The following is a 22410-nucleotide window of genomic DNA, read 5'->3' on the forward strand; positions in this document are numbered from 1 at the left end:
CCAGGGCTTGTTCAGCTGTCTCCTTGGCTTTCTGTTCCTTTTCTCCTAGCTTCTCTGGTATGTTCATCTGCTTCTCTGACACAATCCAATCCAATGAATCCCCTGCCCCCAAGACTTATCAGATCACAGAGGAACACTGTGGGTCTCATGACAACTCCTACTCCAGCCTTGCATGTGACTTTGTTTTGGGCAGAGGCCCCTAACTGTTTCAGCTGTCTGGCTCCATGAAGAAGTTGAATTATTATATATTTTTACTTTTACATTTATCCAGAATGACGGGCACTGATACACCCACCAGTTTCAACAAGCTTTAACCCAACCTGTGAGTATTTATCTGACCAGCACCTCACAATGTTAAATGTATTTGTCCTGACAACACCCTGTGAGGTAATACAGTGCTAGTATCCCCATATACAGATAGGGAACTGAGGCAGAAAGAGACCGAGGCCTTGTCTAAACAGGTATTTTGTGTTTGTTTTTAACCAGTACATCGATTTCCATGAAGGTATGTTTTGGGTGCTTTTTTTTTTTTAAAAAAACAAAACAAAATAGCTATACCAGTATAATCTCTAATGTGGACTCAGTGATGTTGACTGAAATGTGCCTTGTACTCATATAACTTATTCCCCTTTCCACATGGGAAAAGGCGATGCTGCTATAAACACCTTAACACATCCCTCCTCACTGCAGGGGTGGTACCATTTTAGCTACAATGGTATCGCTCACGCAGTACAACTTATCTACAGACAAGCCCTATGTAACTTGCCCAAGGTCACCCAGGAAATGTGTGACAGACCATGAAGTTGAAGCAAGGTGTCTGGAGCCCCAGGGTAGCACCCTACCCACTGGATTAGCCTTCCTTTTAGAAAATGCAGCCCTACATTTTTGATGTTATGGTATAGACACAATCATGGCAAACAAGAGCAGTCTTACCTAAAACATCGCTGTAGTACTGACTCCATTCTCTCCACAAAACCTGGTGAAACAGAACATCCTGAAGAGCATAAAAGAGCATATTTTCCAATCTCTCCATGAAGGACATCCTGTCCGTCAGTCTCCCCGTGCTGGCAGGTACGTATGAAGGTGGGGCTGGAAGCCCCCCACACAGCCGCTCCACTGTGTTCCCTTCAGAGAACCGGAAAGTATAGACAAAAGGGATTTCAAGCAACTCTGCTATCAGCTCACCGCCCGGAGAAAAAGGGTCTGAGATTAGGACATCAAACCCCGCTTGCCGGAGCTTTACTAGCAGCCCGGGATTCAGCACGACACTGTCACAGATCTGCTTTGACATCTTGATAAAGACTGCCATGCTTTCCGTCAATTTCACCAGGCCCTCCCAGTAGGACAGATGGGGAAGCTGGTACATCCACAGATGCAGGAAGTCCTCCAACAGGGCTTCCACAGTCTGCTTAGTAAAGGGCACCGACAGGACCTCAAAGTCAAATGGGGAAGAGGACTCATTGTAATCGACAAGCAAACTTGCTGAAGGCATCAGCACAGTCACATCGTGGCCCCGAAGGGAGAGTTCCTCCAGCACCAGTTTTATGTTGAGCCAGTGACTGCCATCAGCGGGCCAGACCAGCGCCTTCCCACATGATCCTGAGCCCCAGCAGCTCATGTGAACCCACAGCACCAGCAAAAGCCACTTCTTCAAAATCATGGCTGCACGTCTGCAACTCTCACTGGAACTCAGTGAGACACTTCTAAGCACAGCCCACAAAGACTGGATCCTGAACACTCCAATCTTGATAGAAGAATAAGGTCATTTCAATGCAAAATTACCATATGTGGTGAAAGACTCAGCTAGTACCAAATCCTGGTCTGAATCACCTAGGATTTTCCTTCCGGAATGAAACTGATGGATTCTCCTGCAGAATTGAAAACAACCTGCTCCCTCTGCTGGACAGCTATTGTGACACAATGTGCATTTCCAGATCTGCAGGAAAATTACAGTCTTTGAATTGCAAAGTACAACCCCTGTCCAAAGCTCACTAAATCAATGAGTCTTTTCACTGATTTCAGTGGGCTTTGGATCAGACCCTTGTTACCAGGACTTGACCCTGTAATCACTGGTTTTTCTTTCACCAATCATGACTCACTGTCACCAACTTATTCATGATTTGTGATTGGCTGATGAATAGTTTTACAGACCCACTTGGGTCTGCGGCATTTGGGAACACTTGTCCTGAATGTGAGTGTGTGACTGGTCACCTGGTTTCTGCCTCCGCGCTGGGTGATAGGAGTAGTTCCTGAGGAGGTCCCTGGGGAGAGTCAGCAAAGGTGGGAGGCACTCCCGGAGACGGGCAGGCAGAGGAAGCTTTAGGACATCACAGTGTCGCAATTCTTGCCCACTTGGCTGCTGCTGTGGCTTCTCCTGCTTTCCAAGTGAAGTGCTCTTGCTGGCTTTCCATTTCTCCATGGTGGTGCAGGCAGGGCTGCAGAGCCTCCATGTCACACGGGCCAGCACCTATTACACACAAAGCATAGGGCCAGATTGCCCCTCCCCCTATGGGAAAACCCCCAGGGCAAAGCAAAGGGGGAACGGGTTCTCCTGAGATGCTCTGTGGAGGGTGGCCCCACACAGAATGGGGCAGCCCACTAACCCCACGATCCCCCAGGAGCCACATGGATCTCACCAAATCAGCAAGAGGCCTGGGCAATCTGCACGGAAGCCCTGTGCCTCCGCACTTCCACAGAGGGACTCAGGGTCATGGTGCAGTGGAGCCAGGATTACAGGGACCCCACCAAACACAGCTGTCCCCAGGATCCTTCCTGTAAGGGGAGTCTCACGCAGTGGGGGAGGGGCGGCAGGCAAATAGAGCTGGGGACTGTATTATCTTTCTCTGGGAAACTGCAGGGCTGATGGTGGGACAATCCTAATCACCCTACCCCAGCTGTGTGTGTGTGTGTGTGCAGATCCCTGGACCCACAGAGAGCCCTTTGCCGGATCTGGGAAGAGGTGGCTGTGAAGGCAACTGAAGGATAGGGCATGGATCACTGTATTATCTTTCCATGGGATACTGCGTCACTTCTACCCCTGCCCCACCCCACTCCACCACCAGGGCACCCTCAGGGCCAAAGTTTTTTGCATACACTGCGAAGTGTGATACTGCTAGTGCTTCTAGATAATAAAGCAGCCATGACATACTCCACCTTGCACATGAGAGCCTGCTTTTATCATTAAGAGGGAAATTGGTGAGGAGCCAGGTCTCTCAGCTTAATGTTCTCTTCTGCCGTTCGAGGAATGCCCTGGATCAACCAGTTAAGCCTTTGGGAGGAGAGAGTTTCATGGAAGTGTCCATTCTCAGAGCAGTGTAACACCGACAGACACCCCCCCCCCCCATCGTTGTCAGGCAGGATCAAACCTGGGACCTCTGGAGCTGAGTGCATGAGCCTCTACCGCATGAGGTAAAAGCCACGTGGCTGTTAGCTAAGGCTGGAGAGCAGACTCAATCTCGCCAAGTGGTCTCGGTGCCACCACATGGGACAGAACACCACACCCAGGAGGTGTGTGGGTTACACAGGTACCTTGTCAATGCACGGCTTCCTCATAATATTGCCTGTTGTTTATTTCACAAAACTCTGATAAAAATCAAACTCCAACAAGTTTTAATTACTTCTGCCATGATGCCAACAAATCACTCCTCTCTGGCACTTCTTAGGCATATGGCAAGCTGACACTTTCGCTTCTCTGCTGAACTCACGTCAATGTATTGTTACCTCATCCTTCCAATAGCATGCATCCGTTTTGTCCACCTCTCACATCAGGTCTGACACCCAGATTGCAAGATCTCTGAGTCAGGGCTTATCTTTTCTGTTACTTATCTGTACAAGGCCTACCACAGGGGCCTTGACTGTGGTTCACAGGAGCTACTATAGAATAAACAACCAATTACCATAAGCATAATAAATTAGATTGGTATCTAGAAAAGTAATTAGGTGATTTGAATAAAGAACGGGGGGGGGCGGGAGGAAGGAAGCAGTTCAAAAACACCCGAAGGATTTAGAAGCTCAAGTCCCTCAATGGTGCTTGTGCTCCTACATCCCTTACACACTCTTGAAAACCTCTTTTGGTCTAGATTTTTTATTTTGTAAAGACAGTTTAAACTCTTTGTACATAAAGACAAAGAGCCAAACAACTAGTGACTTTATAACAGTAGGTTTAAATTTTTTTTTTTTCTTGGTGAGCAATGTCAGCCTATCGAACCAGGGAAAGCAAACCAGCATGAATCCATTTTATATCTGAGTTCACATGGGAAATGATTTATCTTCTCCCCCTTTGCATATCAGCATTATTTGCAGTGCAGCAGCTCCTGATGTATGCTAGGTTCTGTACAGACACATAGGACAGCAGGCTGAGCCCCAAAGAGATTACAGTCTCAAAAGACAAAACCAGATGAATATTTCAACAACTCCACTGCTACCCCTTCTCATCTGGGAAACTCAGTATGTTGCACCTTCACTGGGTGATGTCCCAAAAGTCTCCATTTCAACAGCACTAGTCACTTATAACTAGCTACTTATTGTTCATTGCAGTATTTGCCCTGATCACACCTTAATCTGGGCCTTTTGAAACACATTCTTCAAAAACGTAGAGTAGTCAGGACCTGATTGATAAGCCCTGGCAGCTTCGTTTACGTCAAGTGGACCTGCGTATGCTTAGCCCCTTTCGAAATCAGGTCTCATTTTGTCATTCTTATAAAAAGGTTCAAAATAGAAACTAGAGCCCAGAGTTTTACATTTGATCAATTCACTGCAAACAGCCATCAGCTTTCAAAATGGTTCCCGGTGTCGGAGAGAAGGCTTCGGATTCTTTGACCATGGGATGGTGTTCCAAGAAGGAGGAGTGCTAGGCAGAGATGGGCTCCTCCTAACGAAGAGAGGGAAAAGCATCTTCGCAAGCAGGCTGGCTAACCTAGAGAGGAGGGCTTTAAACTAGGTTCACCAGGGGAAGGAGACCAAAGCCCTGAGGTAAGTGGGGACGTGGGAGACCGGGAGGAAGCACGAGCAAGAGAGCGCGAGAGGGCAGGACTCCTGCCTCATACTGAGAAAGAGAGAGACAATCCACGAGTTATCTCAAGTGCCTATACACAAATGCAAGAAGCCTGGGAAACAAGCAGGGAGAACTGGAAGTCCTGGCACAGTCAAGGAATTATGATGTGAGTGGAACAACAGACTTGGTGGGATAACTCACATGACTGGAGTACTGTCATGGATGGATATAAACTGTTCAGGAAGGACAGGCAGGGCAGAAAAAGTGGGGGAGTTGCATTGTATGTAAGAGAGTGGTATGACTGGTCAGAGCTGCGGTATGAAACTGCAGAAAAACCTGAGTGTCTCTGGATTAAGTTTAGAAGTGTGAGCAACAAGGGTGATTTCGTGGTGGGAGTCTGCTATAGACCACCGCACCAGGGGGATGAGGTGGACGAGGCTTTTTTCCGGCAACTCATGGAAGTTACTAGATCGCAGGCCCTGCTTCTGATGGGAGACTTCAATCACCCTGATATCTGCTGGGAGAGCAATACAGCGATGCACAGACAATCCAGGAAGTTTTTGGAAAGTGTAGGGGACAATTTCCTGGTGCAAGTGCTGAAGGAACCAACTAGGGGCAGAGCTCTTCTTGACCTGCTGCTCACAAACCGAGAAGAATTAGTAGGGAAAGCTAAAGTGGACGGGAACGTGGGAGGCAGTGACCATGAGATGGTCGAGTTAAGGATCCTGACACAAGGAAGAAAGGAGAGCAGCTGAATATGGACCCTGGACTTCAGAAAAGCAGACTGACTCCCTCAGGGAACTGATGGGCAGGATCCCCTGGGAGAATAACATGAGGGGGAAAGGAGTCCAGGAGAGCTGGCTGTATTTTAAAGAATCCTTATTGAGGTTACAGGGACAAACCATCCTGATGTGTAGAAAGAATAGTAAACATGGCAGGCGACCAGCTTGGCTTAACAGTGAAATCCTTGCTGATCTTAAACACAAAAAAGAAGCTTACAAGAAGTGGAAGATTGACAAATGACCAGGGAGGAGTATAAACATATTGCTCGGGCATGCAGGAGTGAAATCAGGAAGGCCAAATCACACTTGGAGTTGCAGCTAGCAGGAGATGTTAAGAGTAACAAGAAGGGTTTCTTCAGGTATGTTAGCAACAAGAAGAAAGTCAAGGAAAGTGTGGGCCCCTTACTGAATGAGGGAGGCAACCTAGTGACAGAGGATGTGGAAAAAGCTAATGTACTCAATGCTTTTTTTGCCTCTGTCTTCACAAACAAGATCAGCTCCCAGACTGCTTCATTGGGCAGCACAGCATGGGGAGCAGGTGACCAGCCCTCTGTAGAGAAAGAAGTGGTTTGGGACTATTTAGAAAAGCTGGACGAGCACAAGTCCATGGGGCCGGATGCGCTGCATCCGAGAGTGCTAAAGGAGTTGACGGATGTGATTGCAGAGCCATTGGCCATTATCTTTGAAAACTCATGGCGATCGGGGGAAGTCCCAGATGACTGGAAAAAGGCTAATGTATTGCCCATCTTTTAAAAAGGGAAGGAGGAGGATCCTGGGAACTACAGGCCAGTCAGCCTCACCTCAGTCCCTGCAAAATGCATGGAGCAGGTCCTCAAGGAATCAATTCTGAAGCACTTAGAGGAGAGGAAAGTGATCAGAAACAGTCAGCATGGATTCACCAAGGGCAAGTCATGCCTGACTAATCTAATTACCTTCTATGACGAGATAACTGGCTCTGTGGATGAGGGGAAAGCGGTGGACGTGTTGTTCCTTGACTTTAGCAAAGCTTTTGACATGGTCTCCCATTGTATTCTTGCCAGCAAGTTAAAAAAGTATGGGCTGGATGAATGGACTATAAGGTGGATAGAAAGCTGGCTAGATTGTCGGGCTCAATGGGTAGTGATCGATGGCTCCATGTCTAGTTGGTAGCCGGTATCAAGTGGAGTGCCCCAAGGGTCGGTCCTGGGGCCGGTTTTGTTCAGTATCTTCATAAATGATCTGGAGGATGGCATGGATTGCACCCTCAGCAAGTTTGCAGATGACACTAAACTGGGAGGAGAGGTAGGTACGCTGGAGGGAAGGGATAGGATACAGAGGGCCCTAGACAAATTGGAGGATTGAGCCAAAAGAAATCTGATGAGGTTCAACAAGGACAAGTGCAGAGTCCTGCAGTTAGGATGGAAGAATCCCATGCACCGATACAGACTAGGGACCGAATGGCTCAGCAGCAGTTCTGCACAAAAGGACCTAGGGGTTACAGTGGACGAGAAGCTGGATATGAGTCAACAGTGCGCCCTTGTTGCCAAGGCCAATGGCATTTTGGAATGTATATGTAGGGGCATTGCCAGCAGATCGAGGGACGTGATCGTTCCCCTCTATTCGACATTGGTGAGGCCTCATCTGGAGTACTGTGTCCAGTTTTGGGCCCCACACTACCAGAAGGATGTGGAAAAATTGGAAAGAGTCCAGCAGAGGGCAACAAAAATGATTAGGGGACTGGAACTCATGACTTATGAGGAGACGCTGAGGGAACTGGGATTGTTTAGTCTGCGGAAGGGAAGAATGAGGGGGGATTTGATAGCTGCTTTCAACTACCTGAAAGGGGGTTCCAAAGAGGATGGATCTAGATTGTTCTCAGTGGTAGCTGATGACAGAACAAGGGGTAATGGTCTCAAGTTGCAGTGGGGGAGATTTAGGTTGGATATTAGGAAAAAGCTTTTCACTAGGAGGGTGGTGAAACACTGGAATGCGTTACCTAGGGAGGTGGTGGAATCCCCTTCCTGAGATATTTTTAAGGTCAGGCTTGACAAAGCACTGGCTGGGATGATTTAGTTGGGGATTGGTCCTGCTTTGAGCAGGGGGTTGGACTAGATGACCTCCTGAGGTCCCTTCCAACTCTGATATTCTATGATTCTATTGTGAGCCACCTTATTATTACCAGTGTCACAAAAGAACCTAGAGGTCCCAACTGAGAATCAGGCCCCATTGTGCTAGGAGCTGTATAAACATACAGCAGGAAAGCTTCCCCTCTAAACAGGTGAGATGATGAATGGATGGGAGAGAGGCAGGATTATTTTACCCATAGTAAATGGAGCCATGAAGAAGTGAAGTGACTTGCCCAAGGTCACATAGGTAGTCTGTGGCAGAGCTGGGACTAGACTCCAGATCTCTTGCCTCCCCAGTCCACTGCTTTCACCATAAGGCCTAGTGGTTACTTGTTGGGCTGCCTTATAGGATCATGCCAAAAGAAACAGATGGAATGATTTTAGGCCCCAATTTCCTCTCCTGGGGAATAATCTATGGAGGGGAGAGAAACAGCTGTGTTTTTCAACCAGCAGAGTTTCCTAGGATCTTTCCCTTTCTCCTCTGCCTCCTACCTGCTCAGCTGCACCATGTAGAGCAGGAAGTTGGCACAGCTGGGCACCGAGACCAAGGCTTTTTCTTCTCACTCCCCTTTCTAGCTGTGAAGGGACATGGCAAGGCTGGAAATGTCACAAGAATGTTCAGCTGTGGAACTAAGCACAGAGAGATTAAGGTGTGGGCTCCATGCAGTTTTTGTATTGATGTACTTTCAGTTAGGGATGTGATTTTTTACCAAAATACCTATACTGGTACAACCCCTGGTGCGGACACAGTTAGACTGATATAAAAGGTGCCTTAGGCCAAGCCTACACTAGGAGTGTCTTGCCAGTATGCTAGCTTGGCAAGTGCTCCTTAGACAACCGCAGCTTATACCAGCAAAACTGGGCTTTTCCGGGCTAGCTTATTCCAGCCCCTCTAAGCAAAACAAGCTATACAAGTAAAAGGGCAGTTTCGCCGATACAACTTTGTTTATGCTAGGGGCTAGTTGTCGGCAGAGATCGCACCTCTTCGCAGCCCTGGTGGACATCACTATCGCCAACAAAAGTTTGCCGGGTACACTTGGCCCAGGAAATTGAAGCCAGGTGCCTGGAATCCTCACCCACTGGACTGGGCTTCCTTTCACACAATGCGGCCCACAGTAAAGACACAATCATGGCAAACAAAAGCAGCCTTATCTAAAACATCGCTGTAGTACGGACTCCGTTCTCTCCAGAAAACCTGGTGAAACAGAACATCCTGAAGAGCGTAAAAGAGCATGTTTTTCATCCTCTCCATTAAGGCATCCTGTCCGTCAGGCTGCCCATGCTGGCAGGCACATACAAAGGAGGGGCTGGAAGCCCCCCCACATAGCTGTTCCACTGTGTTCCCCATAGAGAACTGGAAAGTATAGACAAATGGGACTCTAAGCTTCTCTGCTACTAGCTCCCCACCCAGCACTAATGGATCTGCGAGGAGAACGTTCAAGGCAGCCTCCCTCAGCATCTTCAGCTCCTCATTCCACACCACCAAATCACAAGTTGCTTTGTTTATAGACACCACCCGTGATATTAAGTTACACATCCTGGAAGCGGTCTCCCAGTATGAAAAATTGGGCAGTTCATAAAGCCACATGTGGAGAAAGTCTTCCTTCAGGAAGACCATATTCTCCTTTGTGAATGGCACAGGGATCACCTCAAAATTGAAAGGGGAAGGTCTGGTGCGATCTGTGCCCAGAAAGAATGAAGGCAACAGCACAGTCACCTCATGGCCTCTGTCTGTGAGCTCTTCTAAAATGGACTTTACATTGAGCCGGTGACTGTGATCAGCTGGCTAGGCCAGCACCTTCCCACAGGACCCTGAGACCAAGCCAGAGCCCAGAACCAAAAAGAGTGCTGTAATACACTTCCTACACATCACGTGGCTGCGTTTCCTTGTAAGCTGTTCCACTCTGCCTGCTTGCTTGCCTGCTTCTTTTGATTCAGGTGCCAGTACGAAAGAGGACAGCCCACGGAGGAGGTTATGTTCTAAAACTTCCAACATCGATTAACCTTGGTTATCTCAGAGTACAGGGAATACCTTGGCAATAAAAATCAACCTGTGCTAGCACAAAATCCTGTCCTGGATAAGACAGTATGAATCGCCTGCTTCACTCCACAGCAGGAAACAAGATTCGAGTCAAATCACTCCCTCTGCTGAGCAATCACTAACATTAATTCTTGCTCTGGATGAATTACTGCTCTTCTTACAAACTGCTACTGCCCCTACTGCAGAGAAAGAACTAGCCACCAGATAGAGTAGGGACTTGAGAAAAATAATATTGACTTACTGTAGGAAAAAGAGCATTAAGGAGAAAGAAAGAAATGCATTGCCAACTGGATTGCAGCATGTGGGTTTCTGTAACTGTTTTCCAGTGCTAGATCCTATAGGAGCTGTGATAGGGAAGCCAGGAAAGTGACAGCATGTCTTCTACAGCCAGCCTGTACAGTTAGGGGCTTGCTTTCACATGGCCATGTCTACACTACCTGCCGGATAGGTGGGTAGTGATCCATCTATCGGGGATCGATTTATCGCAACTAGTGTAGACACGATAAATTGATCTCCGCTCGCTCTGCTGTCGACTCCGGAACGCCACCAGGGCGAGAGGCGGAAGCGGAGTCGACGGGGGAGCGGCGGCCGTCGATCCCGCCCCGCGAGGACACGAAGAAAGTGATTCTAATTCGATCTAAGATACGTCGACTTCAGCTACGCTATTCTCATAGCTGAAATTGCGTATCTTAGATTGAGCCCCCCCCCGCTAGTGTAGACCAGGCCAAATTTTATACCTGGAGTTAACGTGAGGTAATTAACAGATTTGTAAAGGCTGATGTGGACACAGGGCACACATTTCATCATGTTACACAGGCCTTGTTCTTTTCTCTAGGGATCAGCATAGCCTGTCTGCAGTGGGAAGCGTCCACACTAAGCCTTTAGAAACGTTAATTACCTGTTAACAAGTTAACTGGCAATCAACTACCTCAAGTTAATTGTCAATCAATTATCTCCAGCTACAAAAGTCTAGTGAAGACAAGGATAGGCCCTTTCTATTTGGGATAGTTCACCTGTGTTCTTTTGGCCTCTGTTTTCACCAGGTTTTTTTCTTCCATCTGCTTTGTCTTGTTTCCTGTGTTGGCTGCTTCTCTCTAGGCTATTAGGCTGGGTTAAATATCCTGGGCCTCTTCTCACTCTGTGATGCCCTCCTTCCATCATTCTATGGCATAAAAGGGCCTCAAAGCCAGCTGACCTGGCCACCTGGGAATTCCCCTTATGCAGGGAGTATACAGCCTTTAATCCTCTTCATGCAAGGGTTTCCCTCTTATGCCTTAAGTCAATGGGAGTCTTTCCAACAGGCTGTCAATCAGACCTAAAATTGTAAGTAGTCACCAAAAGAAAATAAATGCAGTTTCATGAGGCAATTCGAAGAAGCCATGCAGAAGAGCAACAGAACAATAGCAGTCATCAGCTCCAGCTCCTTCATAGGCATTATATACTCTCAGATGTATCTCGCAGTCTCAAAATTAGGTACAACCTCCATTATCTGAATGTAATGAAGGCAAGAATAAACTGAGATAAGTGAGATTTCAGATAGCTGAAGAGTTTCTGGTGTAAGGGCTTGTCTACGTGCAAACTTGGTTTAACCAAAGATGGACATGACCCTAGTTTGGATAATTGAGGCGGACCGTGCTGCATTTGACATGAGAAACAAGAAGTGTCTGAGGAAGCAAATGTTCAACCCATGTGCATGATGGCTTCCTCCTGCTCTAAAGAAATGCTGCACCATGACAAAGAAAATAATTAGAAGTGAACTACTCATGGATCCTCTTGTTATTCTCTTTCAGTGGCATTCCAGGCCAGTTGTGGTTTGGTGAAACATACTGGTAGCAGCCATGTGTGCCACCACTGTACATATATAACAAAAGGAGTCTTCATTCCTGCAAGGTCTTCACAACAAGTGCTTCAGAGGAGATTCCAGCCACACACTTCCGTCATCAGAATGGACAGCGTCACTGGCTGAGAAGGGGAAGGAGGAGAGAGGTCGGAATGGATTCAATGAAGCTGCTGTAATCAGAGGGTCCTGGAACTCATTTATCCCTGTTTTAGGCCAATGTCTCTCTGTTGACTTCAGCAGAGTCACTCCTGAGTTACAACAGTGTCAGAGGAGAGGCAGCCCCACTGACTCATCAAATATCTTCCTCTGTCTCAGAGAAAAGAGACCGTTGATTATGTTTCCCTACTTCTGATATACAGATGTTTACCCTCCAGTGAAACCTCTACATTGACAAGGCCACATACTCAGCTCATATAAACCAGTGTCACTCCACTGAAGTCCATTTACACCAGCTGAGGATCTGGCCCTGCATTCAATCATTTTTTGTCACCTTATGTTACCCATCCCTTTCAAAAATAGGGGTGAGTACTTATGGAAACTCACCCAATACACTGCTATAATAGGAGTCCCATTCCTTCCAAACCAGGAGCTGCAGAAGGTCATGAATGAAGTAGAGCAATAGGTTTTCAGTCCTTTCCAAGAAGGACATCTTTTCTTGTAGTTCAGAAGTGGCAGCTGGCACGTAAGAAGGAGGAGTCAATATTTGACCACATAGTCTCTCAAATGAAAAGCCTGGGGAAAACCTCAGGGTGAAGATAAATGGCACCCTCAGCAGTTCCGCCAGCAGCTCCCCACAGGGAAGCACTGGGTCTGAGAGAAGGACATCATACTGGGACAACCGCAGCTTTTCCAGCAGCTTCCTGCTTTTTACTGCCCCATCACATATCTGCCTCTGGATGTGAGAAACGCTACGCGAGAGGCTCCTCATTGTGCTATGCATTTCCCAGAAGGAAACCTGAGCTTTCTCATAGACCCAGAAATGCAGGAATTTTTCCCACAGTGATCGCAGCCTGTCAGATGTAAATCCAACCTCAATGAGTTCGAAATGAAGAGCGGAAGCTGAAGTAGTGTTGACAGAAAGGGATGCTGAATGGACCAGCACTGTAATGTTATGGCCCATGCTTGCCAATTCTTCAGTCACCAGTTTCAGATTCATCCAGTGGCTGTAATCTGCAGGCCACACCAGCACCTTCCCAGAAAGCACATTCTCTGTCAGCAGGGAGAGGCAAAGAAATATCTTGCAGATGCACTGCAAATGTAGCATCCCTGCAGCAGTTGTGAATCAGCAGACAAAGGCTATGTTCAGACAGGGATCCGCCTTAAAAGGGTGAGTCATACAAAATTCATGTTGTCAGTAAGAAACATCCCATGATTTATGAAACACCCATCTCTTTCTGGAAAACCTGGATGGAAATTCTATTCAGCATGGAATAACTTCGCAGATCCCCCTATCAGACGGTACAAGCAGTGAACACTGAACTTGCTGTTCCATGTGATTTTAAAACTAACGGCACAACAGGGAGTTAGGCACCCACTGACTTTTAATCAGAGATAAGGGCCAGATTTACAAAGGTATTTAGGTGCCTAATGAGGCAGATAGGTGCGTAAACTGCTTAGGCGCCTAGTGGTATTTACACAAATGCCTAACTCCCCTTAGCTTCAAAGGGTGTTAGGCACCTAACCTGCTTAGAATGAAACAGCTCTAAAGCAACACTGTTTGACTACACACCCAAATAGGGAAATGGTTTGAAGAACTTGCCTCCTCTACAGCATCCCCAGTGATCAAGGATGTCTTTCAGATGGTTAAATTGGTCTGCAGCTTGGGGTCCTTCTGGACTCCGTGTTATTGGCTGGCCAAATAACCCTGGCAGCAAACAATGCCTACCCACTTCCACCTGCTGAAGAGAATGAAATACATATGTGCTGCAAGACCAGGGCTCTGTTGAAAAGAAAGGGTTTGCAGGTAGCCTGTTCTCTCAGCAATTGGGTGGCTGAAGGAGGCATGCTGTGGCCATTGAACCTGAACTGCACTCCAAGTTCAGTGTCCTTGGCAGAAATTGGAGAATGAGCGACAGGCCTGTTGCTACTATCTGCCTCTGATAAATGGGTTCCCTCTTTTTAGGAAACATTCCCCTGAGTAGTACAGCTAATTTAGACGCTGCTCTAACTTTTCTGGGGGCCCCTCTCCTTCAGCCGCCGTGCAAGCTGGGACCTGGGGGACTCTGCCCCTCTGACACTGGGTCTGAGTTCCTCTCCCTGCCCCCCATACATGAGCCAGGATCTGAGGGCCCCTGCTCCTTTGGGGGAAGGGGAGTTGAGCTCCTTTCCCTGACCCCCAGGGATCTGAGGTGACCCAGACACTGTACAGTGCAGATAATAGCACTTCCTTACCTCACAGGGGTGTCGGGAGGATAAATACATTAAAGATGGTGAGATGCTCAGATACTACAGTAACACAATACAAATAAGTACCTGAAATGGAACTAGACTATGCAATGAGATGTTTGGTATAAGAGCTGTATGCTCTTCTTTATGCCCCTAGGTGACAGTAACGTACCGTAGACTGGATTTTAAAGTCTTTGGTAAAGCCTGTAGCTTTTTTCCTGGTAACCTATTTTCTCTGCACTTAAGAAATCACTTAAGTCCCTTTCACTGTGAGAGAAAAATAGCTTCTAAGCTTCTGCATGGCAATATTTCTCATTGCTTGCCAAGTCGCATTGTTGTTGTCCTAATGTCTTTCATTGCAGCTTATGTGTACTGTTTGGATCATTCTTTCCTTTTTCATTCTCTGTCCGTTCTTCCCCTACACAAGCAGACAGATATTGTAATGGAATAGCTATGGGAAACCACGGTGAGTCAAGTGATCTGCCAAGATTGCAATATGACAATAGAGGTTCATTTTCTTGAAGCATTAAGGGCTCGATCTTGCAAGGTGCACTGAGGCTCAGTCAGGTACTGGAGTCAGTGGGAGTTGAAGGTGCAGTTCAAACCTATTAAAAGGTTTGACTGATCATATGTAATTAGTATTTAAGTAAACTATCAGTGTTACAACACAGATTAGCTCCACTGACAACAATTCAGAACAAGGGTTCTATGTGAAATGACAGAAATTGCAGTGCCCTCATTGCTTATTACCGGATGCAGTGTATGTAAACATAATTTGTTTTGAAAAGAGAGGCTTGGTTTTAACTAACCTGTGATGTACGTATGGGCTTTGGTTACAAAGCCATGCCTGATTTCAGTATACCCACTGAGAACCTCTGAATTTTCCTCTTACTCACCCAGCCAACTTGCCCATGCTGGAAAGGAATGGCAGAGTATATTTTATCTTCAGCCGTTTATCCACAACTGATCTGTAGCACTGACACAGAGAAAACTTGAAAGTCATCTTCACTATATTCATAGATTTTAAGGCCAGAAGGGATCATTAGAGCATCTAATCTGATCTCCTATGTAACACAAGCCAGAGAATTTCACCCAGTTACCCCTGTATTGAACCTTATATCACAGAAGAGCCTCCAAAGTTAACATATCTTGCCATTAGGGGAAAATATGGCTTGGGTTCTGGGTCATGTTAGTGCTACCCAATACGGAAGCGGTTCGTGAAGGAGAGTATCCATGGTGGTTGTTTAGAACATCGTGGCAGTAGTCTCTCTATAATTTAGGCTGTAACTAAGATTCTAAAAATGCCCCAGCAATGACAGTTCATTCTGAATGTTGGCAGGTTGTGCCATGGGCCAGGGTTGGCTTCATAGGGAGAATCTCAAGTCAGTTGAACTAGGGATTCCAAAGAAACAGCACACTAAAAAATTGACTCTTTTCAAAATAAAAAAAGATTGTAACATTTTCTGCTCACCCTTCGTGAGGGGTGAAATGTCTACCCCTGTGCTTTTGTAGCTGACATCTTGTGCCTGGGGCCACAAAGAAAATTTGGTACATAAATTAGGCTTTTTTTTTTTTTTTGAGCTATGGAAAGGCCATAGGGACTGCTGGTGATCCATAGACAAACGTCAGACTACGGGATCTGTCTGGCCTTAAAAATCTATGGATATATGGCTCACGAGCATTGTGTGAAGGTTCCTGACTGAGTTCATCACTAAGTCTCCTCTGAACCTAACAAAAAGCACAGAGGGAATGGAGAAAATGATGTGCTTGCTTGCTTCTCAGCTGGATTTGAACCCAGGACCTCCAATTCCACAGTACAGACCTTTACCACATGAGCTAAAACAGTAACTACCTCAATTAGCTAGCAGCACTTGTAGGTTTTATTATCTTATGGGGACCAGCCACTTGAAGGGGACACATAACAGCACTGAACCAGTGGGTTACACTTATATACTCCCATCAAACATCCTTTGGTCTCGGAGCAGCACTGAACTAGGGACTAGTTCTTCTGGTGTCACCTCTTCCAACACCTGGCACCTCTTCCACCCTAAGTTACCTCACTCCCCTTATTACTGAGCTAGTCATTGTGTCCATGTGCTGGAAGAGAAACAAGCATCATTAGCCCTCTTTTAGAGATGGGATAACTGTAGTCCACAGGAGACACAAGTTCACTTCTGGCACTGCTGGGAATAGAACCCTGGTCTCTCATCTATCCTCTTGTAAGTATACATTATAACACACTTTAATTACATAATCACATGCAATTTGTTCTACAGGACCTCTACCTCATTGAGTGCATCAGCGGGACAGTAAATGAGACAGACAGTTGGAAAGGTTAGATTGTAAGGTCCTTAAAGTGCCTAGCACAATCGGGTCCCAGGGTGACCAGAGAGCAAGTGTGAAAAACCGGGACAGTGGGTAGGGAGTAATAGAAGCCTATATAAGACAAAGCCCCAAATATCAGGACTGTCCCTATAAAATCAGGACATCTGGTCACCCTATGGGGCCCTGGTCCATGAGTTGGGCTCCCTCCCAGGCACTACAGTAATACAAATAACAATTAATAAAATAAAATAATAAATAATAATAAAGGCTGTTCTCCCATGGTTAAGGCACTGGACTGGAACCTAAGAGAGCTGAATTTTATTCCTAGCTCTGCCACTGTGGTGGGGGGCAAGGCTCAGTTATGACCATGCAGATGCACAGTGGGGCTGGACGGATGTTGTATGGGGCAACTTTAATTCTGGCACCTCCTAACTTTTAAGTGCTTGTCTTTGCCACATGAACATTCTTCTGACATAGATTTTTGGATGTAATATCATTTAAGACTTTAAATAACAGTGAGAATACGAATGAAAGTGAAATGCTTACCTAGAATTTCACTGTAATACGAATCCCATTCTCCCCAGTAGCTCTGAAACACATAGTCTTGTAGGTGGTAAGACACTATGTTTTTTATTCTTTCACTGAATGACAACTGGTCTGTGAGCTCAGACAAGGCTGCGGGTGCATACGAAGGTGGAGAGGGCATCTTCCCACAATGCCTCTCCACTGTTGAGGCTGGTGTGAACCGCAGAGAGTACACAAATGGAATTCCGAGTTTGAGAGCAACTAGGTCACCACCGATAGTCACCGGATCTGACAGAAGCACATCGTACTTGTCCCTCTGCAGCCGTGCCATTAAGTCCTGGCTGGCTAGCACACTATCACACAGCTGTCTATTCATCTTATTCGCTTTGCTGATCAGCTTTCCGAGCTCCTTGTAGAACTGCCAGAAGGTCAGTGCGGTTGGTCTGTTATTCAGCCACAAGCTCACAATCTCCTTGATCAAGGAGTCAACGTAGTTCTTTCTGGAGGGCACAGGGTACACCTCAAACCTCTCAGACGTCTCAGCATGCGGTGTGATAAAGAGGGAAGCATTTGATACTAGGATGGTGACATTGTGCTCTCGGCGTATCAGTTCCTGTATAATGATCTTAACATTTAGCCAGTGACTGGCTTCCGCAGGCCAAATAAGCACATTCCCACAGAAGACCGTTCCTATCAGAGTGACCTGAAAGGCTATAAATTGGATGTGCTTCTTTGACACACTGGTGGCGAAAGCCATGGTGGGTTTGGTGACTGGATAGGAATAAAATTTTCACTCTCAATCACTTTCTCAGTCTCTCAGTGATATGGAATAGCCACTTGACCAGTACTAACGACGAACAGACATGCTCCAGAAGAGTGGGTTTTCCAAACCTGTATGGTGACGGATACACCTGAAACACAAGAACAGTTTAGGTGTCTGGATTAAAAAGACAGAAAGGGTTATGGTATTTCTTTCTTGTTTAACTCTTCTCTTTCCACTTGTTTTTTAATCGTTAGTTTCGGCTGAGGAGAAAGAGGGCCAGTAGAAATCCTAACTATTAGTTAAGTCTTCAAAAATAGGGCTTCAAATGAAACTTAAGGAGTGCATGAGCCTTGTGTTGATCCCTCTGCATAAGGGTGAATTTAACACTTTGGCTTTATCGGTGGCAGTACTGAGGCGTTTCCAGACAAAAATATTAATCATGGAAATGAGGGTAAGTACGGAATGTCTCATGACGCTCTGCACTTGTCAATTTGTTAGGGAAGTATGATGATTGGCCTCCTGTTAATTTTCCCAGGCAGGGCCACTGGAAAGCATATCATGATGTCAGGACTGTGAAGGTTTGCTTTTTTACCTGTAACATGATTGGTATTTATTTGTTCTAACGTTTGTGTTACTTACCATAGCAACTTTACCTTTAGCTTAACACAGGTTTTTCTTTTGGTCTAAATATTTTCTTTTCTCCCTCCCCGCCCCCCTGCTTTTAAAAAAAAGATGTGGTGACACTAGTGGTAGCCAGAAGGTGGCGCTGTTACAAGCGGTGTGATAAGGTCTGTTCAAGAAATGCTTATTGGCAATGGTGAGGCAACCTGCCACCACAGCACAGAGCCTTGTGTGGGGAGAGGCCTCTGTAGCAGGGGTCAGAGTTGGTGAATCCCCCAAAGGGCTCTCTGCAATGAGGAGGGGCTGGTGCCTCCCATTGCCATGTGCTCCAAGGCTGGTGGGGAGAGCACCACTTTCCTGGCCCTCTGCCCTGAGGATGAGTGACCCATAGAAGAGGAATACTGGGCCAGGGTAGCCCCCTCCCCTCAAAGTCTCATGAGTGGCAGCACCAGCTATGGTGGGTTAGGGAGGAGTGAGCCTTGCCTGCTCACTGAAGGACCAGTGGTGGCAGCTGGAGGGCTTCCTCCTCCCTAAGGAGAGCCAGCAGCAGCTCCCACAGTAACCTGGGCCCCCACCCTTCATCCCTATTAGCTGCCTGAAGAGCAGAAACACACTAAGATCCATCTTAACCTTACTCACTGATAGCTTGGCTATCTACCAACACACATCACTGTGTACGTAAGGACATAAGAATGGCCACACTGGTCAAACCTATGGTCCATCTAGCCCAGTATCCTGTCTCTGACAGTGGCCAATGCCAGGTGCTTTGGAGGGAATGAACAGAACGGAGCAATTATCAAGTGATCCACCTCTGGTTATCCAGTCCCACCTTCTGGCACTCAGGTATAGCCAGTGATGAGCTGCCAAAATCTTAACAACGGGTTCCCTCCTCACCCCACGAGGGGGTTGTTGCCCACCCCCACCCCCCGGGACTCCTGCCCCATCCAACTCCCCTGCGTTCCTTGACACCCCCCAGGACCCCTGCCCCATCCACCCCCCTCCCCTGACTGCCCCCAGAACCAGGCAGGAGGGTCTCATGGGCCACCGTAGTGAGTGCCCACCCCACCCCTAAGAGCCAGAGGCACCTGCCGGGGGGCAAGGTGGGGAGTCCCGGCAGTGCTTACCTAGGGCAGCTCCCAGGAAGCATCCGGCAGGTCCCTCTGGCTCCTAGGGGCAGGGGAGTGTAGCTAGGGGAGGAGCGGGGGAAGCAGCCGCTCCCCCCACTGATCACATCAAAAGTGGCACCTTAGGTGCCAGCTCCCTGGGTGCTCCAGGGCTGGAGCACCCACGGGGAAAATTTGGCAGAGCACCCACCAGCAGCTCCACACCCTGTGCCCAGCCCCAGCTCACCTCACATCCGCTCTGCCTCTGCCGCTGAAAGCACCGCCCTGTTCTGCTTCTCCAGCCCCCCAGGCTTCCTGTGAATCAGCTCTGCTTCTCTATACCTTTTCCAGTTCCAGTGTTCAAGATAGTGGCGTACCGTGGGTTTATATAGTGGCACTATGATATTTTCTGTCTTATTATCTATCCCTTTCCTAATGGTTCCTTATATAACAACAATAGCCTTTTTGACTGCCGCTGCACATTTGATGGCCACTGCACACTAAGCAGATGTTTTTAGAGAACTATTCAAGATGACTCCAAGATCTTTTTTGAGTGACAACAGCTAATTTAGACCTCATCATTTTGTATGTATAGTTGAGATTATGTTTTCCAATGTGCATTACTTTGCACTTATCAACACTGAATTTTGTAACGTCTGTAAATTTTGCCACTTCATTGTTTGCTCCTGTTTTCAGATCATTTATGAATATGTTGAACAGCACATGACCCAGTACAGATCCTTAGGGGACCTGCTATTTATCCTTCTCCATTCGGAAATCTGAACATTTATTCCTACCCTTTGTTTCCTATCTATTAACGAGTTACTGATCCATGAGAGGACCTTCCCTCTTATCACGACTCCTTATTTTGTTTAAAAGCCTTTTGTGTGGGATCTTGTCAAAGGCTTTCTGAAAGTCCAAGTATACTACATCAACTGGATCACCCTTGTCCATATGTGTGTTGACACCCCCAAAGACATAGATTGGTGAGGCATGATTTCCCTTTACAAAAGCCATCTTGACTCTTCCCCAACATATTGTGTTCATCTGTGTGTCTAATAATTCTGTTCCTTACTACTATTTTGACCGGATTGCCCAGTACTGAAGTTAGACTTACTGGCCTGGAATTGCCAACATCACCTCTGCAGTCTTTTTAAAAAATAAGCATTACATTAGCTCTCCTCCAATCATCTAGTACAGAGGCTGATTTAACAATGTTTTCTGACTGCCATACCCTTCTGAGCCCCAGTAAACACCCATGAATATTGGTTACTCCCAATACCATGCAGCATAACTAGTAATTCACACATAGCATTTAAAACACAGGCACCGCAAGTTCAACCCCATAGTTCCTACTTATGTACCTAAATAATTATCTTATGAAGCTTTCTCAGACTCTAATAGAAGTGGTGGGTGCTTGAACCATCTGAAAATCAGGCCAGTTATTTAGATGCCTATATGTGGATGTAGGAGTCTAACTTTACATCCCCAATTTGGAAAATGTTGGCCTTTTTCATATTCAGACTTTTTAAATTAACAAAGTTTCCCAAATCCATGAGTCTAAAGCAAATTAAGGTAGTGTCCTGGAACAGTACAGTGTATCCCAAATCAAAATCATTTACCATCATCATCAGAATTCATACCTAGTTCTTATAAATGACAGGTAGTTTTTCAATTGCTACTAATTAAGTAGACAAGTGGGGTTCACTTGTATACCCAACGCAGTTCACCACAAACCTTGTAACATTAACTATTCTGCCAGCGCCTGGTTTTCCACTAACTAATTTTACCATTATGCAGTGGCTATTCTGGAATAGCCTCCACTGTGGACACTCTATTCCAGAATAAAAATCACTATATTCTAGAATAATCAGTGCACTCACAAAGTCCACTAATAATTCCAGAATAAAGTGACTTTTAGTTTGGAATAGACTGCCCAAACTGGGAGCTATTCTGGTCAATTTCCCCATGTAAACAAGCCCTAAGAGATGATACATACACATATACCAGAAGGCAGATTTCTTCGGTCCTAATCCGGCAACTGGTTCCTCTTAAGCAGATTCCTGCTTTGGAGCCTGCAAGCACAGATGCAGTTGCAAGGTCCGCGCTTTGGTTTGCCTATCAATATATCAACGAGATGATCCTGTAAGAAGTCGATATAAAATTATACCACCAATCAAACAAAATATGGAACTTCCGCACAGAAAATTGCAGAAAAAAATCATGCAAAAATCTCTTACCTAATGGAACATCCTGATATATTTTTTAACTAATTACTTCTTTTTCTTCATAATTAAGTACAGTTTATGTCAACCTACTGTATTACCAACTGCACACACTGTCCCATTGCTACTCACCTGATCTTTCCCTTAGAAGCTCTGGCAGCACCTGTGCATCAGGCAAAAGTAAAAGGAGCTTAAATACGTTTACCCCAAATAGAGCTCTTAAACAGGAAGAAAGTAATATGATAAGGAGCCAGTCTGCACCAGGAAATATTTTGTGGAATCATTTAGGACTTTGTTATGCTCCAGTTACTAAATAATAAAGATTATCTCCACAGCTCTAGTATGGGTGGGAACATCGTAACTGGCAATCTCCACTAGCCAAATAGGGCCAGATTTTCAAGTGCTAAGTATCTACTTCTGGGGCCAGATTTTCAGAAGAGCTCAATTCAGTTTAGGCACCTAAATCAGGGCCAGATTCTCAAAAATGCTCAGCACCCAGTAGCTCCACTGAAAACCATGGGAACTTCTGAGGGCTGAATCTTTTTAAAAATCTGGCCATTTCATTTAAGTGCCTAAACAGGAGCTGTGTTTTTCTGAAAATTTGGCCCTTAAATAAAAGCCTAATTTTCAAAGGTGCTGAGCACTCAGTAGTTCCCCACTGAAGTCCAGAGAGAAACTATGGCTTATTGTTCGTATTTATGA

At 46.2% G+C, this 22410-nt stretch overlaps 1 protein-coding gene across 3 annotated transcripts in view; it reads right to left on the reverse strand.

The window, feature by feature from the left end:
- Window positions 1-21590, reverse strand: part of LOC140910087 (UDP-glucuronosyltransferase 2A2-like) — a 46527-nt gene extending 24937 nt beyond the window's left edge. The window contains exons 1-2 of one of the 3 annotated variants that reach the window (XM_073340254.1): window positions 21483-21590; window positions 17018-17907 (exon numbers count right to left, since the gene is read on the reverse strand). In XM_073340254.1, the coding sequence (XP_073196355.1) occupies window positions 17018-17753 (736 nt within the window). In that variant the 5' untranslated portion in view covers window positions 17754-17907; window positions 21483-21590. Of the gene's footprint in view, window positions 1-933; window positions 1812-17017; window positions 17908-21482 lie in introns of those variants that run through there. The other 2 variants (XM_073340256.1, XM_073340255.1) reach the window with 2 other exon arrangements.
- Between the last annotated feature and the right edge of the window lie 820 nt (window positions 21591-22410).

The sequence above is a fragment of the Lepidochelys kempii genome, chromosome 4 (assembly GCF_965140265.1).
Source record: "Lepidochelys kempii isolate rLepKem1 chromosome 4, rLepKem1.hap2, whole genome shotgun sequence".
NCBI lineage: Eukaryota > Metazoa > Chordata > Testudines > Cheloniidae > Lepidochelys > Lepidochelys kempii.